Here is a 21,828-nt window from a genome sequence, read left to right as displayed (position 1 = left end):
ATCAAAAGCGGTCTAGGTAACCTGTAAAGAAAGGATTAAAAATTTAAGATGTTAAAAAAAAAAAAAGATCTTGATAAAAGATAAACTGGGGGGGCACCTGGGTGGCTCAGTCAGTTAAGCGCCTGCCTTCAGCTTGGGTCATGATTTCAGGGTCCTGGGATTGCGCCCCATGTTTTTTTTTGTGCCCCATGTTGTTCTTCACCCTCTGCCTCTCCCCTCCACTTGTTCTCTCTCTCAAATAAATAAAATCTTAAAAAAAAAAAGATAAACTGTGGTACATCCATACAATAGAATCTTACTCAGTGACGACAAGAAATGAGTTATCAAAGGGCACCTGAGTGACTCAGTTGGTTAAGCAACTGCCTTCGGCTCAGGTCATGATCTCAGGGTCCTGGGATGGAGCCCCACATCGGGCTCCCTGCTTGGCAGGAAGCCTGCTTCTCCCCTTCCCACTCCCCCTGCTCGTGTTCCCTCTCTCGCTGTGTCTCTCTCCATCAAATAAATAAATAAAATCTAAAAAAAAAAAAAAAGAAATGAGTTATCAAGCCACAAAAAGATATAGATGAATCTTAAATGCATATTGCTAAGTGAAAACCAGTCTGAAAAGGCTATATACTAACTATACCACTCTAATTATATGAAATTCTGGGAAAGTGGGAAACAGTGAGAAGAGGTTGCCATGGGTTCAGGAGGGGGAGAGGGAGGTTGAATAGGACTTTTTTAGCGTGGTGAAACTGTTCCATATGACACTGTAATAGTAGATACATGACAATGCATTTGTCAAAACACAGTGAACTTCACAGCACAGTGACCTTCAATGTATGCAGATTTAAAAACATTATTTAGAAGTGGTGGGGGTGGTTCCTAGGATGAAATGCAGAACAAACAACACAATCTAACATTATAATATTACAACATATTAATAATCTCCCTAAAGGGGATGAGGTTACTAACCTGTCACTTTGGAAATGAAATCTGCATTATTTTTTAATGAAAATTAAAAGAAACTATTCTTGGGCGCCTGGGTGGCTCAGTTGGTTAAGCAATTGCCTTCGGCTGAAGTCATGATCCTGGAGTCCCGGGATCGAGTTCCACATCGGGCTCCCTGCTCAGCAGGGAGTCTGCTTCTCCCTCTGACCCTCTCCCCTCTCATGTGCTTTCTCTCTCATTCTCTCTCTCAAATAAATGAAATCTTTAAAAAAAATTAAAAACAATAAACTATTCTTAGCACTGTACACTAGTTGATAAACTTGTTTCCCATGTCAGCATGGGTTTACAATTTTACTATCACCATACATGTATCATCGTGGAATTCAACAACTAAGCAAATGGTAGGCAGATGGTGGGAGCAAGCTTTCTCAGTGTTTCACTGAAATAACACTAGACTGACTCGTGCAAGTAGGCCTGTTAGAAACAAGTTTTATATCTGTGCCTTGACAGAGTTTTGACATGCAGCAGTGTGTTGCGCTGTTTCAGGAGATGACACTGTGATATTGTGATAGAATAAGAAATATACATTTGGTTTTTTTCCTGGTTCCCAGCACAGAGCTCTTAAAACCCTTGGAATTTCTTGGGCGCCTGGGTGGCTCAGTCATTAAGCGTCTGCCTCCGGCTCAGGTCATGATCCCAGAGTCCTGGCATCGAGTCCCACATTGGGCTCCATGCTCGGCAGGAAGTCTGCTTCTCCCTCTCCCACTCCCCCTGCTTGTGTTCCCTCTCTCACTTTCTGTCAAATAAATAAATAAAATCTTAAAAAAAAAAAACCTTGGAATTTCCTGGTAGGGGTGGGAGGAGTGTCTTTTTTATTCATAACAAGACCCTTTCAACCATACCTGATTTTATGCTAATGAGATGAGTCTCGAAGGATGGAAGCTGGTTACCAGAGGAACCAACTGTATGATTAGAGGCTGGAACTTTCAGCCTCACGGTCCTGACCTCTGGGAGGTAAGAGAGGCTGAGATGAAGTTCAATCACAAACGGTCAAGGACACAAACAGTTCTAAAACCATCTGTCCACCGCTGATTAAGACTGGGGTGGCAGGTATGGGGGATAATACTCATTTAGCCTTCTGAGCTTTCTGGGCATAGTTGACGACCTTGTCAGCTCCAGCTACCTTCTTGTCCGCTGCTTTGATGACACCATTTAAATTTAACAGTAAAAGACAGGTTAATGCCAATAATGCATTGTAGAACCAGGACAATGTTTTGTGAACCATTTGTTTTGCGTGCGTGTGTGTGTGTGTGTGTGTGTGTGTGTCAGTTTTAGGTTATGTTTTTAAAATCAGTACTTTTTAATGGAAGCAACTTGACCAAAATCTGTCACTGAATTTTGAGACCCATTAAAATGAAAGTTTAATGAAACAAAACCAAAAACCCACAAATGGCTGATGAATTTAATCAGTTGTGCCTATGTAATGATGGAACCTCCCTAGAAACCCTAAAGGACAGGGTCCAGAAGAGCTTCAGATTGGTGAACACATCAAGGTGCTGGGAGAGGGATGTGCTCAGAGGGATGGAAACTCCGCATCCCTTGCTCTATGCATCGCCTCCCTTTGGGTGTTCCTGAGTTGCATCCTTTATGATAAACTGGCAATCTAGTAAGTAGTGTTTTCCTGAGTTCTGTGAGCCATTCTTGCAAGTTATCGAACCTGAGGAGGGGGTTGTGGGTACCACTGATGAGCAGTTGGTTAGAAGCGTAGGTGACAACCTGGGACTTGTGATCGACACCTGAAGTCAGGGCAGTCTTGTGGGACTGAGCCCTTAACCTGTGGGGTCTGCACTAACTCCAGGTAGTGTCAGAAGTGTTATGATCAGAGGAGACACGTTTTTCAACATTATGCTGATTCATTTCTGTAACTAGTACTGTGGGAAACTTTATACATAAAACCAAGGGACATTCTGCAAAATAGCTGACCAGTATTCCTCAAAATTGTGTAGGTCATCAAAACCAAACAAGTCTGAGGACTGTCACAGCAAAGAGGAGCCTTTGCAGGTATGACTAAGTATAATAGGATATCCTGGAACAGAAAAAGATAAAAAATAAGAAAATCTGAATAAAGTATGGGGTGGCAAAGGATTTGAATACATTTCTCCAAAGATATACAAATAGCCAGTAAGCACATGAAAAGGTGGCTATCATGAGACATTGGGGAAATGCAAATAAAAACCACTTCATTACCCACTAGGATGACAGGTACTAACAAACGTTGGCAGTTAAAGTGGAAATATTGAAATCTCATACACTGCTGGAAGGACTGTAAAATGGTGCAGTCTTTTTGGAAAAGTTTGGCAGTTTTTCAAAAGATTAAACACCATGTGACCCACTCCTGGTATAGATCTAAAAAAATTGTAAATATGTCCATACAAAAATTTATACATGAATGTTCATAGCAGCATTATTCAAATGGAAAAACCCCCAAATGACCATCAACTGATGGATGGGTAAACAAACACAGGGTATTGCTAGCTACACAACAGATTACTTGACAATAAAAATGAAGTACTGATCCATACTATGACAGGGATAAACCTTGAAAACATATTAAATGAACAGCTTACTAAAGGCCACATGATGTTATGACTCCATTTTATACAAAATGAAACTAGTCACTGTACTAGGGGCTAGGGAGTGAATGCTAATGGATTTGGGTTTTTTTTCCCTGGGGTGATGAAAATGTTCTGGAATTAGTGGTGATGGTTACAAAACTCTGTAAATACACTGGAAATGACTGAGTTGTACACCTTTTTTTAAAAGGCAGATTTAATGACATAGGAGTTACTTCAATAGTTGGTAAAAAGATCCTTTGTGCTGCTGATACTATACAAGCTTATTCTGTATACAGGTAGCTCTACGAAGCAGAGCACAACCGAGGGCAGTAACAGATCTTAACAAGGTTGGATTCTCCTTCCATATGGTTTTCGCTATGGCCAAAAAACCTGGGTAGAATTAAGACAAAGACTACACTGAACAACTCTAATGTTTTATAAACCTTTATTGGAAAGGCTACAAACTTTATATTGCCACTGCATTTCTTACCCTTAAAGTGGTTATGGGGACGTAACCTTGGATACAAAACTACTATGCTGTTGAATCTTGCCCAGGCTGGTTGTAAAATATTTTTTGTACAATGGAGGTAGAGAGGACAGGGCAGTAATTTAAACCTCACAGGCCTTGATTAATGCCAGGACACGTCCCACTCCCCCCTCCCACCCCCCACTCAGGTTCTGGTAGACCTAGAAATAAACTACAAGTACTGTGTTTAGGCTCAGGGATGGCATAATACATTTTTAAATTTTAGCTTTCCGTTTTCCGTTTGTTCTTTTACAGATGTAAAATGTACAACTAATGTCTCTTTTCCCTAAAATTAAAGTGTGTTCTAAAAATATCTACTCTGGGAATGAAAAGAAGGTACTAGAAGATGGAAAGAACGACACAACATCCTCTTCACAGTTTTACCTGATTTTCTCATACCAGCCTGAGTCTTACTTTTCTATAAAACATTGTCATCACTGCTTCCCCCAATCTCAAATATTCAACTTAATGGAGACAGAGAATCTTTAACTTAACATTTAATGAAAACAGAGCATTTTAACAGGTTCTATGCAGACATGGTTCTAATATTGATTTGCTGTTACCTTATTTTTTAAAAGGGGGTGGTTGGTGGGGAGATACAGAGGCTAGATTAACCTGGCCCCAACGCTCAGGATCATTAACTTATGAGTTACATAACTCTGATGTCCTTGACTGTACAAAGCATCAATTGAAGCCAATAAAGCCTGTTTCTACCAACATATCAAACTTTCTTTTTGCCTTTTAAAACTATAAAATGGGCACGTACCTGAGGCATAGGCTTCAGGCCAATGGGTTTTTTAAGGGCTGCTTAAGAACCAGAATGAAGGATACATTCTCCAGTTTAAGGATACATTTTACAGTTCAAAGTATGTTCTTCCTTCTAAAAATGTGACACAAAGAATAATTTATACCAACTGCTTTTTATTATCGAGTTTCAGAAACCTTTCACAAGATGGTAAAAAAAAAGGGGGGGAGGACTTTACAACCACAGCTAATGTTTTTTTTTTTCCATTGTTCCCAGTCAGCTCCAAACCCATTGTGTGCAAAGCCCATTTTTCCATGCATCTAAATGATAGATACAGGCTATGAAATTCTTTATTCTATTTGTAGCAGCTTACGCAGGTGCAGCCAAACACAAAGCTTCAGGACAAATTGTACACAAACTTTACAATGTGGGATTTGGATTTAAAATATGAAACATAAAATCTACACAAAACTGATAAAAATCAAGCACAGATACCAGGACTGAAACTTATAACCCATGTGTGAAAGGGAGTCTTGTTTCCTTTCAAGTGCTTTATTCTGCTACAGAACAGTCAAAATGAAGATGTAAAGCTTTGTGGTTAGTTTAAATTATACACTCTGTAGATACTATACCAATTTTAAAAGTTACACATAGACCAACAGATGTCCATCAGTTCATCTGGACTGACCAGACACTCCAGCTGGATCGCTGAAAGCAAACCGGGCAAACGTGGAAAGAAAATCCACCTGTGCAATCTGTCTGCAGAGTTTACTGATGGGCACATTGAACTCCTGGCCCATGATGGCTGCTGCTTTCTTCATCAGAGCTATCGTTATAGGCTTCACGCCTCTGACCACCTCCCGAGCCCCGAGTGCTATCAAATTCTTGAAGCTCTACCTCCTCTGTGTCTCCAATTATGTTTGGAACTTCTGGTCTAGATGGCAGAAGATCTTCTAGCTCCTTCATGAAAATCAAAACAAAACAAAAAAGGTTAGTTTGTGAGCTATCTTCAACTTCCCTTTGGATACAATCCAAGGTATATGCTTCTTTGAGAGTTAAAATAGATAAATCTAGTGCACTTTAAGCCAGAGATCACAAACTAATGACCCACAGATCAAATATGCAGACATCTTTTGTACAACCCAACTGCTGCTTAGAAAACAAAAAACCAGAAGTAGCTGCCAACATTTAAACGCTGGAAAATTTTACAGAAGATATGCCTTCCTGCATGGAAGGACTAATGCTAAGCTGAGAGGCTGCCTCTTCAGGTGAGGGATCTGGTGTCCAGGGAGTCCCAATCCTCCCACCACCAACTTACATCCAGTCTGCTTTAATTCTTTACTATTGCCTGCTTGGCACCATCAACATTTACACTAGCAAGATTTGTTTTTGTTGTTGTTGTTTTGTTTTTTTCTCTTTAAATTTTTTGTTATGTTAATCACCATACATTAGTTTTTTTGTTGTTGACTATTAACTTGTTTTATTTCACACTTACAGAAAATTTGCAAAAATAGTACAAGAATTACCATACACCTATCATATCTCCATGTTAATATTTTAGTCACATGTACATGGAATTTTTTTTCTTTTTCTGAACTGTTTGAGAAATAAACTGCCTATACAGTTCCCCTTCACTTGGTGTTTCTTTTTTTTTTTAATTTTTATTGTTATGTTAATCACCATACATTACATCATTAGTTCTTGATGTAGTGTTCCATGATTCATTGTTTGTTCATAACACCCAGTGCTCCATGCAGAATGTGCCCTCTTTAATACCCATCACCAGGCTAACCCATCCCCCCACCCCCTTCCCCTCTAGAACCCTCAGTTTGTTTTTCAGAGTCCATCATCACCCATGGTTTGTCTCCAGTTGTTTTGTTTTTTAAGAGAGAGAGAAAGAGTGTGGGTGGGGGGAAAGGGAGAGAGAGAACCTGAAGCAGGTTCCACATCCAGCGAGAAGCCTGACATGGGGCTTGAAATACAGTTGGATGCTTAAGCAACTGAGCCACACAAGCACACCAAGCTTTTCTTTTAATAATCACTAGGACGGCCCAACAATCACTCAAATGTTAAAAAATCTTAGCACCAAAAACAAATCAAAGGTGACAAACACCTCATTGTTAAACTTTAAGTAATTTGTTGCTTATATTTGAGAGAACACTTACAGAAAGCTTGTCTGGGTTGATCCAGTTGTTTTCAGGAAACTGCACATCAAACTTTATGTAGAGATCACCTTTTTCAAAGGGATTACGATACTGTGGCATTCCTTCCCCTCGAACTACACGGACACATCCTATTATTTGAGTAAGTAAAAAGGAAACTATCAGAATTTTACCCAAGAAGAAAGGTGCTCAGTAATTCTTTTGAGAGGTCACCTACTATAAAAAAATTATAAACTGAAAAACATAACAAAACAAAAACAAAACCACATGGAATCCTGGATTAGACAAAAATCAAGATTTACCTGGTTCAATTACTTTTCCGGGGGGGTATTTCACCACAATCTGACGTCCATCAAGGTGCTTAAATGTGAACTGAAATCCACATAGAGCTTCAACAAGTCCTATCTTATATGTCATGTGCAAGTCATTCCCATCTCTCTGGAACACCTACAAATAAAGCACACAAAACACATTAAAAAAAAAAAAAAAGAAGCCATACCCTGTTGTGCTGTGTTCCTTGAAATGATTTCAAAACCTTAATTCTACCATTCATTGTAAAAGTCAAACTGTCATCATCCCTAATTCCCTAAATTTATATAAAGAAACCTAGCTATTCTCATGTAATATGCTAGAAACATCTATCAGAAAAGCATTGGAGGGGCACCTGGGTGGCTCAGCTGGTTAAGCATCTGCCTTCGGCTCAGGTCCTGATCCCAGAGTCCTGGGATCAAGCCCTGAATTGGGCTCCCTGCTCAGTGGGGAGTCTGCTTCTCCCTCTCCTTCTGCCCTTCCCCCTGCTGGTGCGTGCTCTCTCTCTGTCAAATAATTAAATAAAATCTTAAAAAAAAAAGAAAGAAAGAAAGAAAAGGAAAGCACTGGAATTGAGAAAACTGGCTCTAATGAAGCATAGCTGAGGCTCCAAAAAAAAAGAACCAGGGATATTCTGCAATTGTGGCTCATTTCCTGACCCTGCCTCTGTGCAAAAAAAGGTGGACAGTCCAGCAGGATTCTGTAGAAGAGGTTCATCTTGGAAGTGCTCCCCAGACATGACTGTAACAGGGGAAGGGGAGAGCCCAAGTTCAACATAAATGGGCTCAATATCATGCTTTACACATGTACAAGTATTACCTCACCTAAAATTCAAAATTTGCTTAGATGAATATAAATCAAACAGCAGTGCCAACAGTGACTAATTACAGTATTAGTCTATGGCTTAGGTAATGCAAAGATTATTCAATAAACATCAAGTATATTTCTGAGCTTTCAACGTGTAGGAAAAATACAACCAATTTCACACATACCTGACTTATAACTTTTGCTTATTAGAATTTACAAATATCTATACTTAGCTTTTGAAATTTAAGATGAAACAAAATTCCAATGAAAGGTCACCTAGATTTTTTTCAATACAAAATAGTCTCTCCTCCAAAGAACAAAACAGATGAACATAGGGGAAGGGAAGGAAATATAAGACAAAAACAGAGAGGGAGGCAAACCGTAAGAGACTCAACAAAAGGGAAGAAGACTGCTGGAGGGGAGATGGGATAATTGGGTGATGGGCATTAAGGAGAGCAGTTGATGTAATGAGCAGCGGGTGCTATATGCAACTGATGAGGGGCGCATGGGTGGCTCAGTCGTTAAGTGTCTGCCTTCGGCTGAGGTCATGGTCCCAGAGTCCTGGGATCGAGCCCCGCATTGGGCTCCCTGCTCCGCAGGAAGCCTGCTTCTCCCTCTCCCATTCCCCCTGCTTGTGTTCCCTCTCATGCTGTGTCTGTCTAAATAAAATCTTAAAAAAAAAAAGCAACTGATGAATCACTGATTTCTACCCCTGAAACTAATAATACAGTGTAAGTTAACTAAATTGAATTTAAATAAAAAAGAATAAAAAAAGACGGGGTGCCTGAGTGGCTCAGTCTGTTAAGCGTCTGCCTTCGGCTCAGGTCATGATCCCAGGGTCCTGGGATCGAGCCCCGCATCGGGCTCCCTGCTCAGCAGGAAGCCTGTTTCTCCCTCTCCCACTCCCCCTGCTTGTGTTCCCTCTCTCGCTGTCTCTCTCTCTATTAAATAAATAAAATCTTAAAAAAAAAAAAAAGAATAAAAAAAGAGGAAAGAATAATCCTGGCCAGTTAGGGAAAAGTGAAAATCTGAAAGATACCCTCTTTTCCCAAATTATCCTCCTAAATTTACCCATGAAGGAAAGTTAATCTCAAACCATTATCTTGATATGGTCCTGGACCAGCAGCCTCAGCAGCACCAGGAAACTTGTTAGGAATGCACGTTCTTGGGCCACAGCCCATACCTACTCATAAGAAACCATGGAGGTGGGGCCCGGCAATCTGTAGTTTTCATACCAGGTGATTCTAATGTATGCTGAAGTTGGGAACCACAGAATATATATTACCTATGTGCATTTACTCAAGTGTTTCTCACAGTGGGTGGAAAAATTAAATTCAATAAGGATTCTTTAACACAGGATGTTTAAATGTTTTTTTTTTTAATGTTTCTCTAATTATTTTTTTTTTTTAAGATTTTATTTATTTTTTCATGAGAGACAGAGAGAGAGAGAGAAAGGCAGATGGAGAAGCAGGCTCCCGAGGAGCAGGGAACCCGATGCGGGACTCGATCCCAGGACCCTGGGATCATGACCTGAGCTGAAGGCAGACGCTTAACCATCTGAGCCACCCAGGCGCCCTAAATGTTTTTGTAACTCTAAAATGCTAGTGTTTGTGAACATCTTATAACATTATTGTTCCAAGAACCATGTATAACCAGATATCCTTTGGTTAAAGCTACATCAGGGGCGCCTGGGTGGCTCAGATGGTTGGGCGTCTGCCTTCGGCTCAGGTCATGATCCCAGGGTCCTGGGATCAAGTCCCGCATCGGGCTCCCTGCTCCTTGGGAGCCTGCTTCTCCCTCTGCCTCTCTCTCTCTCTCTCTCTCTGTCTTTCATGAATAAATAAATAAAATCTTTAAAAAAAAAAAAAAGCTACATCAGAAGTAGGGAACAAGAGGCATCATGTTCTTGGAAGGAAGCTCAACTTAAAGTGATTCCAACTGAAGATATCAGGGTTGTTTTGGGGGGCAGGGAACTGGTGGAGGGGTGAGTAGGCTAGAAAATTTGATGCTAAAGTTTGAACAGAGAATAAACAAGGACATTCAGGGAATTTTTGAAAAAACAGGTTAATGAGGAGGGACTACCAAGACCAGACAGTAAAAGATTTAAAGTGGCAATAATTTCTGGAAAACAAAGTACAGAACACAGAGAAGTGACTAACATCCCCAGATACTGTGGTTCTTTGCTGTGCAAATGCACAATTGTAGCCATTATCACCAAAACAGACATACACCTGTACTGAAAAATGAATACACATGATATAAAGCACTCTCAAAATCAAAATGTTTTTTTATCAGAAGATTTATATGTGGGGAGCCTGGGTGGCTCAGTCGATAAATGCCTGCCTTCAGCTCAGGTCATGATCCCAGGGTCTTGGGATCAAGTCCCGTATCAGGCTCCCTGCTCGGCGGGGAGCCTATTTCTCTCTCCCACTCCCCCTGCTTGTGTTCCCTCTCTCGCTGTCTCTCTCTGTCAAATAAATAAATATTTAAAAAAAGAGAGAGAGATTTATATGTTTCAGCTATAGCACCCACCCTAATCTCATGGCCTGACAATTCCTTCAGCACAAATGTTGGGAGTAAAAAAAAAAGCCCCAAACAAAATAACTACAAGTTTTTTCATGAACTAGTTGAGACTAGCCAAATTTTCTTAGAAGGTTAACATTTTCAGGGTGCCTGGGTGGCTCAGTCGGTGGAGTGTCCAACTCTTGGTTTCGATTTTGGCTAAGGTCAGGTCATGATCCCAGAGTCATGGCATTGGCCCGCATCCTGGCTCTGCGCTCACCAAGGAATTTGCTTGCAGAGATTCTCTCGCCCTCCCTCCCCACTCTGAAATAAATAAATCCTTAAAAAAAAAAAGGTTAATATTTTCAGTGGTATTAATTAAACAAACGCCTAAATCTCAGGCTCCAATTTACTTTACTGGTCATATAGTAAAACCATGAAGTAACATCCTTTGACCTCTCACCAGCTGAACTTCCACTCTAACCTCTAACATCTCAATTTTCTACTTTAGACAGTTACATCTGCTGTCTGTTGGAAATTCCATGCAATTCCACCACCTCCAACAATTTTAAGAGGTGACCTTCTTCCAAATGCCTCCCCACAGCCCCAAGAAAGAAAAGCAGTTTATTCATGATCTCATCTGATTCTACAATATCCTTGAGGGAGGACTACCTTTGTATTTAGAAAACCAAGCCAAGCCCATGGAGCCCAAAGCTAGTAGTAAATGGGGAGTCAGAACTTAAATCCTTGTCTCCAAATCCAGTAATCTGTGTTTTAAAAATCCTAACTTAATTATGTAGCAACACTAAAGACTGAATGTAGGATAAAAAAAGGTTTCACCACCAGTCTGACATACCAAAAACTCTCCTCCAAATAAACATTACTTAACTTCTCCATTACCCTCCTGCTGCTGCATGCTACACATGATTTGGTAACTGTCCTCAAACTATTCCAATGATAGATCAATGAAAATATCCACATGTTGTCTGTACCATCTTACAATACAGTTTATACCCAAGCATATTATAAACATCTCAATTACCTGGCTATCTTTCTGCCTTTCTGCCTTGTTACATGGTGTTGTGCATGAAAGGCATGATTGAACAAATGAAGAAATGGCTACAATGCCAGTTAACAGAGACTCTTTTAAAAGAGTTACAGCTCTTTTCCGGGCTCCTGGACGGCTCAGTCAGTTGAGTGTCCAGACTCTTGCTTTCGGCTCAGGTCCTGATTGTGAGATCAAGCTCCATGTTGGGCTCTGCACTGAGTGTGGAGTCCGCTTCAGATTCTCTCTCCCTCTGCCCCTCCCCCACCTCTCTTTCTCAAATAAATAAATTAATCTTTGGGGGAAAACAAAAGAGTTACAAATATTTCAACCTATAAGACCCTAAGGCAGAATTCTAGGAATTACTATTTTTTAGCAAGCCAAGAAGCCCTTGCTCTTTGTAGGTTTGGCAATATCCACAAAGAGCCTAGATATGTTATATAGTAATTTATAGCTTTGCTAAGGTAAGAAATTTATCCTGAGAAAGGTTAGTATAGGAGAGCAAGCCACAATCTAGTTAGAGAATTAATCTAACCAATCTAATTCCCAGAATCTACATCTCAATATGGCTTTACTCTATCAGATTCTTTAAGTGATTTTCAAAATTTACTTCATTTGTAGAAATCACCATCAAAAGAGAAAATTTTAGTAGAAACTAAAAAGGTGGTTGACTTGTGATATAAGGATCTTCAGAGAAACTCAAGTCAATGTGGTCAAGTACAATGCCAGAACCCTGTCAAAAGTCAGAATCTGGGTGATTACTAAAGAGGTTTCCTGAATAGCTCCAGTCTTCAAGAATAAAGGCCCACAGTATACTCTATAGCACATTAAAAAATACATGTGTGGGGGCACCTGAGTGGCTCATTCGGTAAACTGTCTGCCTCCGGCTCAGGTCACGATCCCAGGATCCTGAGATCGAGTCCCGCATCAGGCTCCCTACTCAGCAGGGAACCTGCTTCTCCCTCTCCCTTTGCTGCTCCCCCTGCTTGTGCTCTCTTGCTCGGTCAAATAAGTAAAATCTTAAAAAAACACGTGCAATGGTATAATCAAAATAACATACACTAGATCAGATCGTTGGACCAGTTAATTATGCCTTGTACACATACAATATATACCCAGATTATTTTTTTTAAGATTTTATTTATTTGAGAGAGAGAACATGCCCGTTCGAGCACAAGCAGGGGCAGAGGGAGAGGGAGAAGCAGACTCTCAACTGAGCAGGAAGGCTGATTCGGGCTCGATCCCAGGACCCCAAGATCATGACCTGAGTGCAAGGCAGATGCTTAACCAACTGAGTCACCCAGGTGCCCCCAAAATAATTTTTCTTAAACTGCAGAACCTTTTAAGAAAAGCTCACATGGTTAACACAATATGTAAAAACTAATCAAGAGAGCAGCACTGAAGACTGAAGCCCTATCTCATCCTCTATCAAAGGAGTTTCACAATGAAAAATAAGCTGCCTTAGATAATCTGGTCCAATGCCCCCCCCCTTTTTTTTTTTTTAAGATTTATTAGAGAGAGAGAGAGAGAGTGAGAGAGGGAACACAAGCACGGGGAATGGGAGAGGGAGAAGCAGACTTCCCGCTGAGCAGGGAGCCCGATGTGGGGCTCGATCCCAGGACCCTGGGATCATGACCTGAGCTGAAGGCAGATGCTTAATGTCACCCAAGCGCCCCAATGCCCTTATTTTCATACAAGGAAACTGGGGTACAACCACAACAGGATTACTTAAGATTATAGTGCTAATCAATGGCTGAGCTGGAACCAAAACTGACTCCTTTTCAGTGCTTCTGAAAGCACCTGCCTTGTTGGTCTACTAAGCAAGTCAGTTCTTATAAACTCAGCCCAACCACTTAACTTTATTTATGTTCAATGTTGTTCCAGAGAACCCAAAAAGATCTAACCTGTATCTTGACCATAAGACCCATTTCTGAATAAAACAAAAATCAAACAAACAAAAAGGAAATTACCTCATGTTCCTTCTCTTGTAGCAAAAGAACAATGTCTCCTGGTTCCACTCCTGGGGCCTGATCTGCTTCCCCAGTGAATGTAATTCTCTGTCCATGTTTCATGCCTTTGTCTACGTGGACTTCAAGAATCTTGACTTCTTTAATCACCTTCTTCCCCTCACATTTTTTACAGCGGTCCTTTTCATTAATTACCTCTCCTAGAAAGAGAGAACATTAAAACTTCCAGCAAGAGTACTACATTGCACTCTCAAGATACGTCTTAATAATGTTTTTATTCAAGGGGAGTAAGTCGGACGGGGAGACGAACCATGAAAGACGATAGACTCTGAAAAACAAACTGAGGGTTCTAGAGGGGAGAAATGTAGGGGGATGGGTTAGCCTGGTGATGGGTATTAAAGAGGGCACATTCTGCATGGAGCACTGGGTGTTATGCACAAACAATGAATCATGGAACACTACATCAAAAACTAATGATGTAAAAAAAAAAACTAATGATGTAATATATGGTGATTAACATAACAATAAAAATTAAAAATGTTTTTATTCATTAAATGTTCTGCATTTAATTGCTAAAGTTTTATTTATTTTTATTTTATATATTTTTTTAAAGATTTTATTTATTCATTTGAGACACAGGGAGAGAGAGAGCACGAGCAGGGGGAGAGGCAGAGGGAAAAGCAGGCTCCCCACTGAGCCAGGAGCCCGACGTGGGGCTCAATCCCAGGACCCTGGGATCATGACCTGAGCTGAAGGCAGACACTTAACAATCTGAGCCACCCAGGTGCCCCTAAAGTTTTGTTTAAATTATCATTCTTAATAACAGAAACTCACATCTTACTACAGGTTACCTGAAGGACCCAGCTACCTGGTTCCCTCTATTTCAGAGAAGAAATGTATGAGAAATGTAATGTATCTTAAACAATACTCTCTTGGCTCCTGACTCTATTTCCTAAAGTTAAAACAAAGCCTAAGGTTCAAGGAAAAAAAATGGGTGGGCAAATGCTGAAGCTTCTACAAATGCTACCTCCTTTTTGTTTTCAGGCTTAGTTTCACGTAAGTTTAACTCTGCTGACAGAGACAACCCAAATAAAAACTTAAATATCTTTTATGGCTCATTATTACATTGTATAGTTGGTAGGAGATTTTATTTATTTCCTAGACTAACCCCTGCTCAGATGTCCTATTACGGATCTTCCTTTTATTTAGGTACGCTATCACTGAGAAGTTTCCAAAACCAATTAAGAAATGGCTAAATTTTAGCTGACACTGAGTACCCCCATACCACGTTTAGGACAACACAACTTCTTTTCTATGTGTTCTTCTGAAACATTTAATTAGTGTTATAATAAAGTAAAACTGAAGCTCTACATGTGAAAAAATAGCATTGATTTCTACTGGCTGATTATTGGCACACTTTAATGCTTAGGTAACATGTATTATTAATGACTTCAGGGACTATTTCTAGAACACTTCTTTCAAAAAGTATGTTCTGCATAACACCAGTTCCTCATCATGGAATGGCACATGGGTAAAGATTTCAGTAATCTTTGGTTTCTTGATAGCAGGAACTGTTAAGAGGCTTTAATAAGGTAAAGTGCACTGAGACCTTCCAGGAGGGGAATATAATACGCAGTTTCTCCATTATTTCACCACTTCCTGGAGTAATTTGGAAAAAGATGCTCTAGAACTGTGCTGTCCAATATGGTAGCCACCAGCCATCTGTGACTATTTAAAGTTTAAATTAATTAAAATTAAAAATTCAGTTCCTCAGTCACCCTAGCTACATTTCATGTACTGAATAGTCACAGGTGGCCAGTGGTGACCGTACTTGACATTGCATATATAGAACATTTCCATCATTGTAGAAAAATTTTACTAGATGGCACTGCTCTAGAACAGGGTCTGGTAAACTAAAACCCACAGGCCAAATTGGGTATGCCGCCCTTGTTTTTCTAAGAAATGTTTAACTGGAAGTCACTCATGCCCATTTGGTTATATACTGTCTATGGCTAAAAAGCACTACAAAGACAGAGGTAGTAGTTTCAGAAATCACTCTGAGCCTAAGTATTTCAATTCAAAACCTAAAGTATTTACTTCTGTGAGAAGAGCTTCAATTCCCCTTATCTATCCTTAAAAGCTAGCTAAAGCTTACAGTAAAATCCTCCACTTATCAGAATGATAACTAAACAATTTGCTGTCTCCCTCTTTATCAAATATAACCTTTAAAAATATAAAGGGACAACGACTTTGCCCATCCTTTCAGAACTAAAGACTAACATTTCACTGAACATAATACAAATTTACTGTGTTCACTGGGCCTATGCATAATAGAGTAACTATTTTCACATTCTTCTTTTAGAACCCTGTATTTTTTCTTTAATAAGATGAATACGCCTCTCCAATTCTTGCATTTCCAATCCATTTCAACATAAAAGCAGAGAAGTACTGGCATGCATACCTTCTCCATTACAGTCAGAACACACAGACTGCATCTGTTGTACCATTCCTGGAGCCAGCTGTCTGATCATGATGCGTACACCTCGACCCCGACAAGCACTACACTTCTGAACAGCTCCAGACTTTCCACCTTGGCTAAAGCAAGCAAATATATAAATTAGATTTTTGCCCAAGGACCATTCCATTGGCCATGACAAACAGGAAATGTGCTTTTCACCTTCATCTTCAACCCCCAATGACTAGTATTTAAACTTTCAAATGTATCAGAAAATGTTCTGTGTTGGGTAGTTTAAATCATGAACAATTTTTACCTGGTATAGACTAAATGTGCCACTGAAAGAACAGATGGAAATTTATTTCATAAACCTGAACACACACTTACCCACTGCATGCACTACAGAGTACATTCTTGCTAAGTTGTAGTTTGGTTGTCTTGCCATTATACAGATCTTCTAAAGACACTCTGGGGAGAAAAGAATTAGGTCCAATCAAATTTTGCCAAGTTCTCCTAAATACAAAATATAAATGACCGCTGATACAGCAAATTCCACTATAACCTTTTAAAGAATTCAAAATCATCTTACATTAAGTCAACTGATTGAAGTTTTATTTTGTGGCTCAAATTAGCAGAAGACTTTTATGATTATGGACAGTATCTATGGTGCTCAAAGCCACAACCTATAAGATCAGGCTAACAATTTGTTATGCTACATATTCTGACAGAGCTGATAACTGAACAAACTCAAGCACCACAACCTTCTTCTGGCCTCAGGCAGGAGGGCCCTCCATCTAATCCAATCCTCTGAATGAGGTACAATTATTATCCTCATTTTACAAGACAAAACTCAACAGAGAGGTTAACTTGCCTTACTTGATCACATAGGCAGCTTGGTTCCAGAGTCCATGCTCTTCTAAAGGCTTTGCTCCCCCCAAGGACAATTTTTAGAAAGGTGACAAAGTTATATTACAACTTATGGGAGTTCTATGCAACTTAGATAGCGTATGTCTCAAAAACAAAACAAAAGTAACCTTATCAGCAGTGTGACAGAGAGGAGGGAAAGGTTTTCAACAGGGAGCCTAGAAGTTTAATAGGTCTTAAGGACCCACTGACTTATAATCAAAACTATATATTTGAACTTTTCCCAAATTTCCAAAGGGGTCTATGATCAAAAAAAAAAAAAGACAGTTTAAAAGCCTATTAAAAATGCCTGATAAAACCCAATTCGCTTTTATATAGCATATTTGAATTACAGGACCATTCATTTCCAAACTAACCTCAAAAAAATCTATGTATATCAAGTCTCAAAAATACTATTCATTTAGGATCTGAAAGCAATGCTTTTAATGCGGTTTTACCCTTCTCACTGTGTTTTTAAAACTCCTTTAGCAGTGAAGATTTACTTTAAAATAGAGGAACAATTGTTAAAAGTATTTTGCAAAACACCTATACTATTTATTTTGTGGTATTCAAACTTTCCCCAAATCATTATTTCAAACTTAAATTTATACGTTCCAGGCAGTATAAGAATAAAACACTGATGGACAAAACTTTAGCAACACTTTCAAATAATAACATAGCTACAGCTTAATCAGACAAAAGCAACTGGCTGCATCTGTCTTTTATACTCATAACAATCTTTAACCAAATCATATACAGAAAACAAAGAGGTAGATCTTTTCCTCCTTACATATTAAATTACACTTAGTATGCAAAACCACTACCTAAGAAGCCAGAAAAACACACACTTCAACAAACATGGCCAATGTGGGTAATGGTCTGGCCAAGCTGGCACTCTCCACCAATGATGCTAAACTGGCACAATCCTTTACAAGGCAATTTAGTTGTACTTATCAGCCTCAAAACACTGATGCCTGCCTGGGAATCTCTGCCAAGAAAAGACAAAGCTGTATATAAAGATACTCAAAGCAGCTACTTATTACAGAAAAAAATTGGCAACATCCTCTAGAAAAGGTGAATGCTTGAATAAATCATGGAATTGAATATTATAAAGACACCCAAAATGCAATTTTATAATAGGTAAATTTTAAATAATGTTAAAAGAAAACAGCATTTACCGTATACAATGAAAAAAATTTTAAAGTATTAAGAATTTATTAAAATACAGCAAGTACTTTCTTGATCTTATTTACTTCTTTTTTTTTTTGATCTTATTTACTTCTTAAGTCACTTTTGTATCAAAGAAAAAAGAACTAATCACACTGTACAACTATTACACTTGGAATAACATCCAAATGATAATTTGAGGATAAATTCTTTTAAAATACAAATTTAAGAATGAGATCCAAACAATGCAGAAGTTTACACTTCCTCTAATCTACTCAAACATATAAACTAGGTAATATGAAATATTTTAAATAAACACTTGAAAGTCCATGGCGTTTGCTAGTAAAACCATTATTGGTTCATGAAAAGAGGATAAAAGACCTCACAAACCTTGCAAAATAAAATAGCAATTTTCATATTGTAGAGGGCTCATGGGCTCACAGTCTAAGACCAAGGTCAGACACCATTCATATGTTGGCAGTTTAATGTTAGGCTAGAAGCCAGCAAGCTCCATGGAAACCAATTTAGGAGAGTTCACATGGAGGATCAAGTAATGAGTGACTGTAACATGTAAACAAACTAGTCAGAGTCACTCACTGTGTTAAGTTTTTAAATAAAAAGTAACTTGGAAAATTTAAATACTTAAAAAGAAAATAATCTTCATAATTGTAGTTTTAAATCACATAGTAACAAGTGGCTTCAGACCAATATAACAAAACCATCTGCCTCCTCTGTAGAAATATCAAACATCCTTTAAGATCTATAGCAAAATACAAACACCCAGGTTATCAAATTTAATTTAGTCACCCAATGAGGACAGTAAGGAAATGGAAGATTTTTTTTCTGACAACAGGATTTTTTGGTATCTTTATTAAGCATTATTACTTGAAAAAATAGTACTTAATATTTTTTTAAAAAAGAAAAAAAGATATTCACTTAAGTGGATGCATCATGTCTTCTCCTCTTCTTCTGCCATTTCGACTTCTACTCTGATTGCCCATGAAGCCGAACAATCCCCCACCAAAAATGTGAGAGAAAATATCATCCATGCCACCACCTCCACCGCTACCTTCCCGAAGACCTTGTTCTCCATATCTGTCATATAATTCACGCTTCTCAGGATTTGACAGTACTTCATATGCAAAACTGATTTCTTTGAACTATAAAAGAAAAAAAAGTAACAAGGAAAACAACTGGATTTTTTTTTTTTAAATCTCAATCACTTATTTTTTTAGAATGAAAGAGAGAGAGAGCACATGAGAGGGGGGAGGGTCAGAGGGAGAAGCAGACTCCAGCCCAGCAGGGAGCCCGATGCGGGACTCGATCCAGGGACTCCAGGATCATGACCTGAGCTGAAGACACTCGCTTAACCAACAGAGCCACCCAGGCGCCCACAACTGGATTTTCAAGTAGAGGAGTGGGGCAAAGGCCACAGGAATCTGGAATCCAATTATTCTAACAAAAGCTATAAATTACCTTTGGTTTGATTCTGGTCCTATCTCCCACCTACCACTGCCAGGAATGTTAGCATTCCCATTAGAAAACCAAAACACTCTTCATGTAAAAATTTGGCTCTATGGTAAGAGATGGGACTTTTCTTGACAACATTCCTTTTTTCAAGCAGGGCAATTTAAAACTGAAACCTCATGGGGAAAAGTCTCAAATAACTTACTTTGTCACCAGCATTTGGATTCTTATCAGGATGGTATTCCTTGGCTAACTTTCTGTATGCCTTCAATAAAAAAGAAAATTAAAATAAAAAAAAGGTTACATACAAAATCTGATTTAAAGATTTATGAGTACTAAATATCCATTTTTCTGAGAAGCAATGTTTTAAAATCACAACCTTCCAAAAACATCTTTTATTCACTGAGACTGACAAACTGGATTCGTTAGGCTGAGAAAATATCTCAATATTGTTTACTAATTTATCCACCTCAATACTGTTTACTCACTAACGAAAAACAAAATATTGAAATTTCATATTTTCACTATTGTCAAATGTCTTTGATGGCCAGTAACCAGACCAAGAAGACTCTAATGAACGCTAAAGAAATGATCGTTAAGTTTGTTAAAACTGCGAAACATTTTAACTAAAAATTAAGCTAAGGTAAGAACCTCTGCTCAGGGAGGATGGCTCCTGCCTTCCCTCTAATTGAAACATCAAGAGAAGCTCCTTTTATTTTTTCATATGGCGGATTAATTAGGGTATTAATTAACTGGAGTAACTTCAGTCTTCCTGAAGTTGCATACATTTAGGTGGCTAGAATATACAACACTTAAGTCTTTATTCACAGACACATGAATTATATAATACAGACTAGCATTTCCGGTAAGGTAACAGGAAGTCCATTTTACTCTCAACTCTACCCGTCCCGATGCCTAAGGAGCAGTCTCATTTTTTCTCAGCTTACAAATTTGGATACTCTAAGCTCGGTGAAGACCGAGTAGGGCTCAAATGCCGCAAGTGCTCTGAAATCCTGAGATCAAAGATTCGCAGCATTGCAGACAGCAATAAGACCTTATATTTATTTTTAGTGTACACTCAGGTGTTTGGCTGGTAACCACCGCTTATTCCTGAACCGAGTACAGAAACATCTAGGTTACCTGCCCACAGAACAATACACCCAAACAGAGACCCACGGGGCGGCGGGCGAAGGAGGAAGAGTGGGAGGTGCTCCTGCGGCTGCGGCACCCAGGAAACATCCCCAACTGCCCGGAGACGCCGGCGGGGGCGGCCTCAACCCTCCCACCAGGCCCCAGACCCAGCCCGGACTCGGCTCCGAAACCGACGACCGCGGCGTGGACAACTTCTCCCCCGAAGCCGGGATGCGCTGCGCGCCTCTGTCCAACCTGTTTTTCCAGGGTGATGACCTCCGCGCGGGGAGGGCCGCGCAGGCTGCAGCCTCGCGGGAGCGCCCGGCCTCCGGCGCCCGCCGGGGGAGGGAGGAAGGAAGCGTTCTCGTCGTGTTTGCGCAGGGGTGGGTTTTATTTGCTGCATTTGCGGGCAGGCGGGGCCGACGGCCCAAGGTCAGCCGAGGCCGGTCTCGCTGACGCCGCCGCCCCCCAGCCTGAACCCGCCACGTCCGGCTCCGGCTCGTGGGCAGCCCCGTAGCGCGGCCTGGCCGCTTCAGCCGAGCAGGCCCGCGCCCCTCACACCCTGCCCGGCCATCCCGCTCCCCACTACCTTCTTCAGCTCGTTCTCGCTGGCGCCGGGCGGGACGCCCAGGATGTCGTATAGCTTGGTGTCGGCCACGTTTGCCATGGCGGCCGGCCTGGCAGCGCTTAGGGAAGAAGGCGACGGAGCGGACGGAGCGCAGCCAGGCCCACAGCGGCGTCGGCGGCAGCGCAGGCCGAGGAAGACAGCGAGGGGGAAGAGGGGCGGGGCTGAACTTTGACCCGGCGCACGGCGCGCCGTGACGTCGCTGCGCGGAGTCCGCCCCTGAGCCCTCGGCCCCGGCCATTGGGGGTCGTGGTGGTGAAGGACCCGGCGGAAGGTTCGCTTCTCCTCAGGGTCCAGTCACCGGGGCGGGGTCCAGCATAGAAACTGAGAGAACTGTAACCCGCGCTTTCCAAGAATTCGGCTCTCTGCGAAAGGCGTTTTTGGAGGGTGCTGAGGGGATGAAGAGGCCACCCGCTAGGTCAGCTTCGAGTCCGGCGGGCGAGAAAACCAGGCCCCGCAGAGGTCGTCTTCC

General features: G+C 40.5%; 1 protein-coding gene across 1 annotated transcript; it reads right to left on the bottom strand.

Moving 5' to 3' along the window:
• Positions 1–4,972: 4,972 nt before the first annotated feature.
• DNAJA2 (DnaJ heat shock protein family (Hsp40) member A2) lies at positions 4,973–21,518 on the bottom strand. Its single transcript, XM_025852390.2, has 9 exons — positions 21,321–21,518; positions 19,806–19,865; positions 19,070–19,293; positions 16,451–16,531; positions 16,070–16,203; positions 13,612–13,808; positions 7,281–7,425; positions 6,982–7,109; positions 4,973–5,776 (listed from the first exon to the last, which is right to left on the bottom strand). Exons 1-9 carry the CDS (start codon positions 21,396–21,398, stop codon positions 5,585–5,587), a joined length of 1,239 nt encoding a protein of 412 aa, XP_025708175.1. The 5' UTR covers positions 21,399–21,518; the 3' UTR covers positions 4,973–5,584.
• Positions 21,519–21,828: the final 310 nt, after the last annotated feature.

This window comes from Callorhinus ursinus, unplaced genomic scaffold, assembly GCF_003265705.2.
Source record: "Callorhinus ursinus isolate GAN/ISIS: 27379988/994484 unplaced genomic scaffold, GSC_fseal_2.0 scaffold56, whole genome shotgun sequence".
Taxonomy (NCBI): domain Eukaryota; kingdom Metazoa; phylum Chordata; class Mammalia; order Carnivora; family Otariidae; genus Callorhinus; species Callorhinus ursinus.
This window is presented reverse-complemented; position numbering and strand designations above follow the sequence as displayed.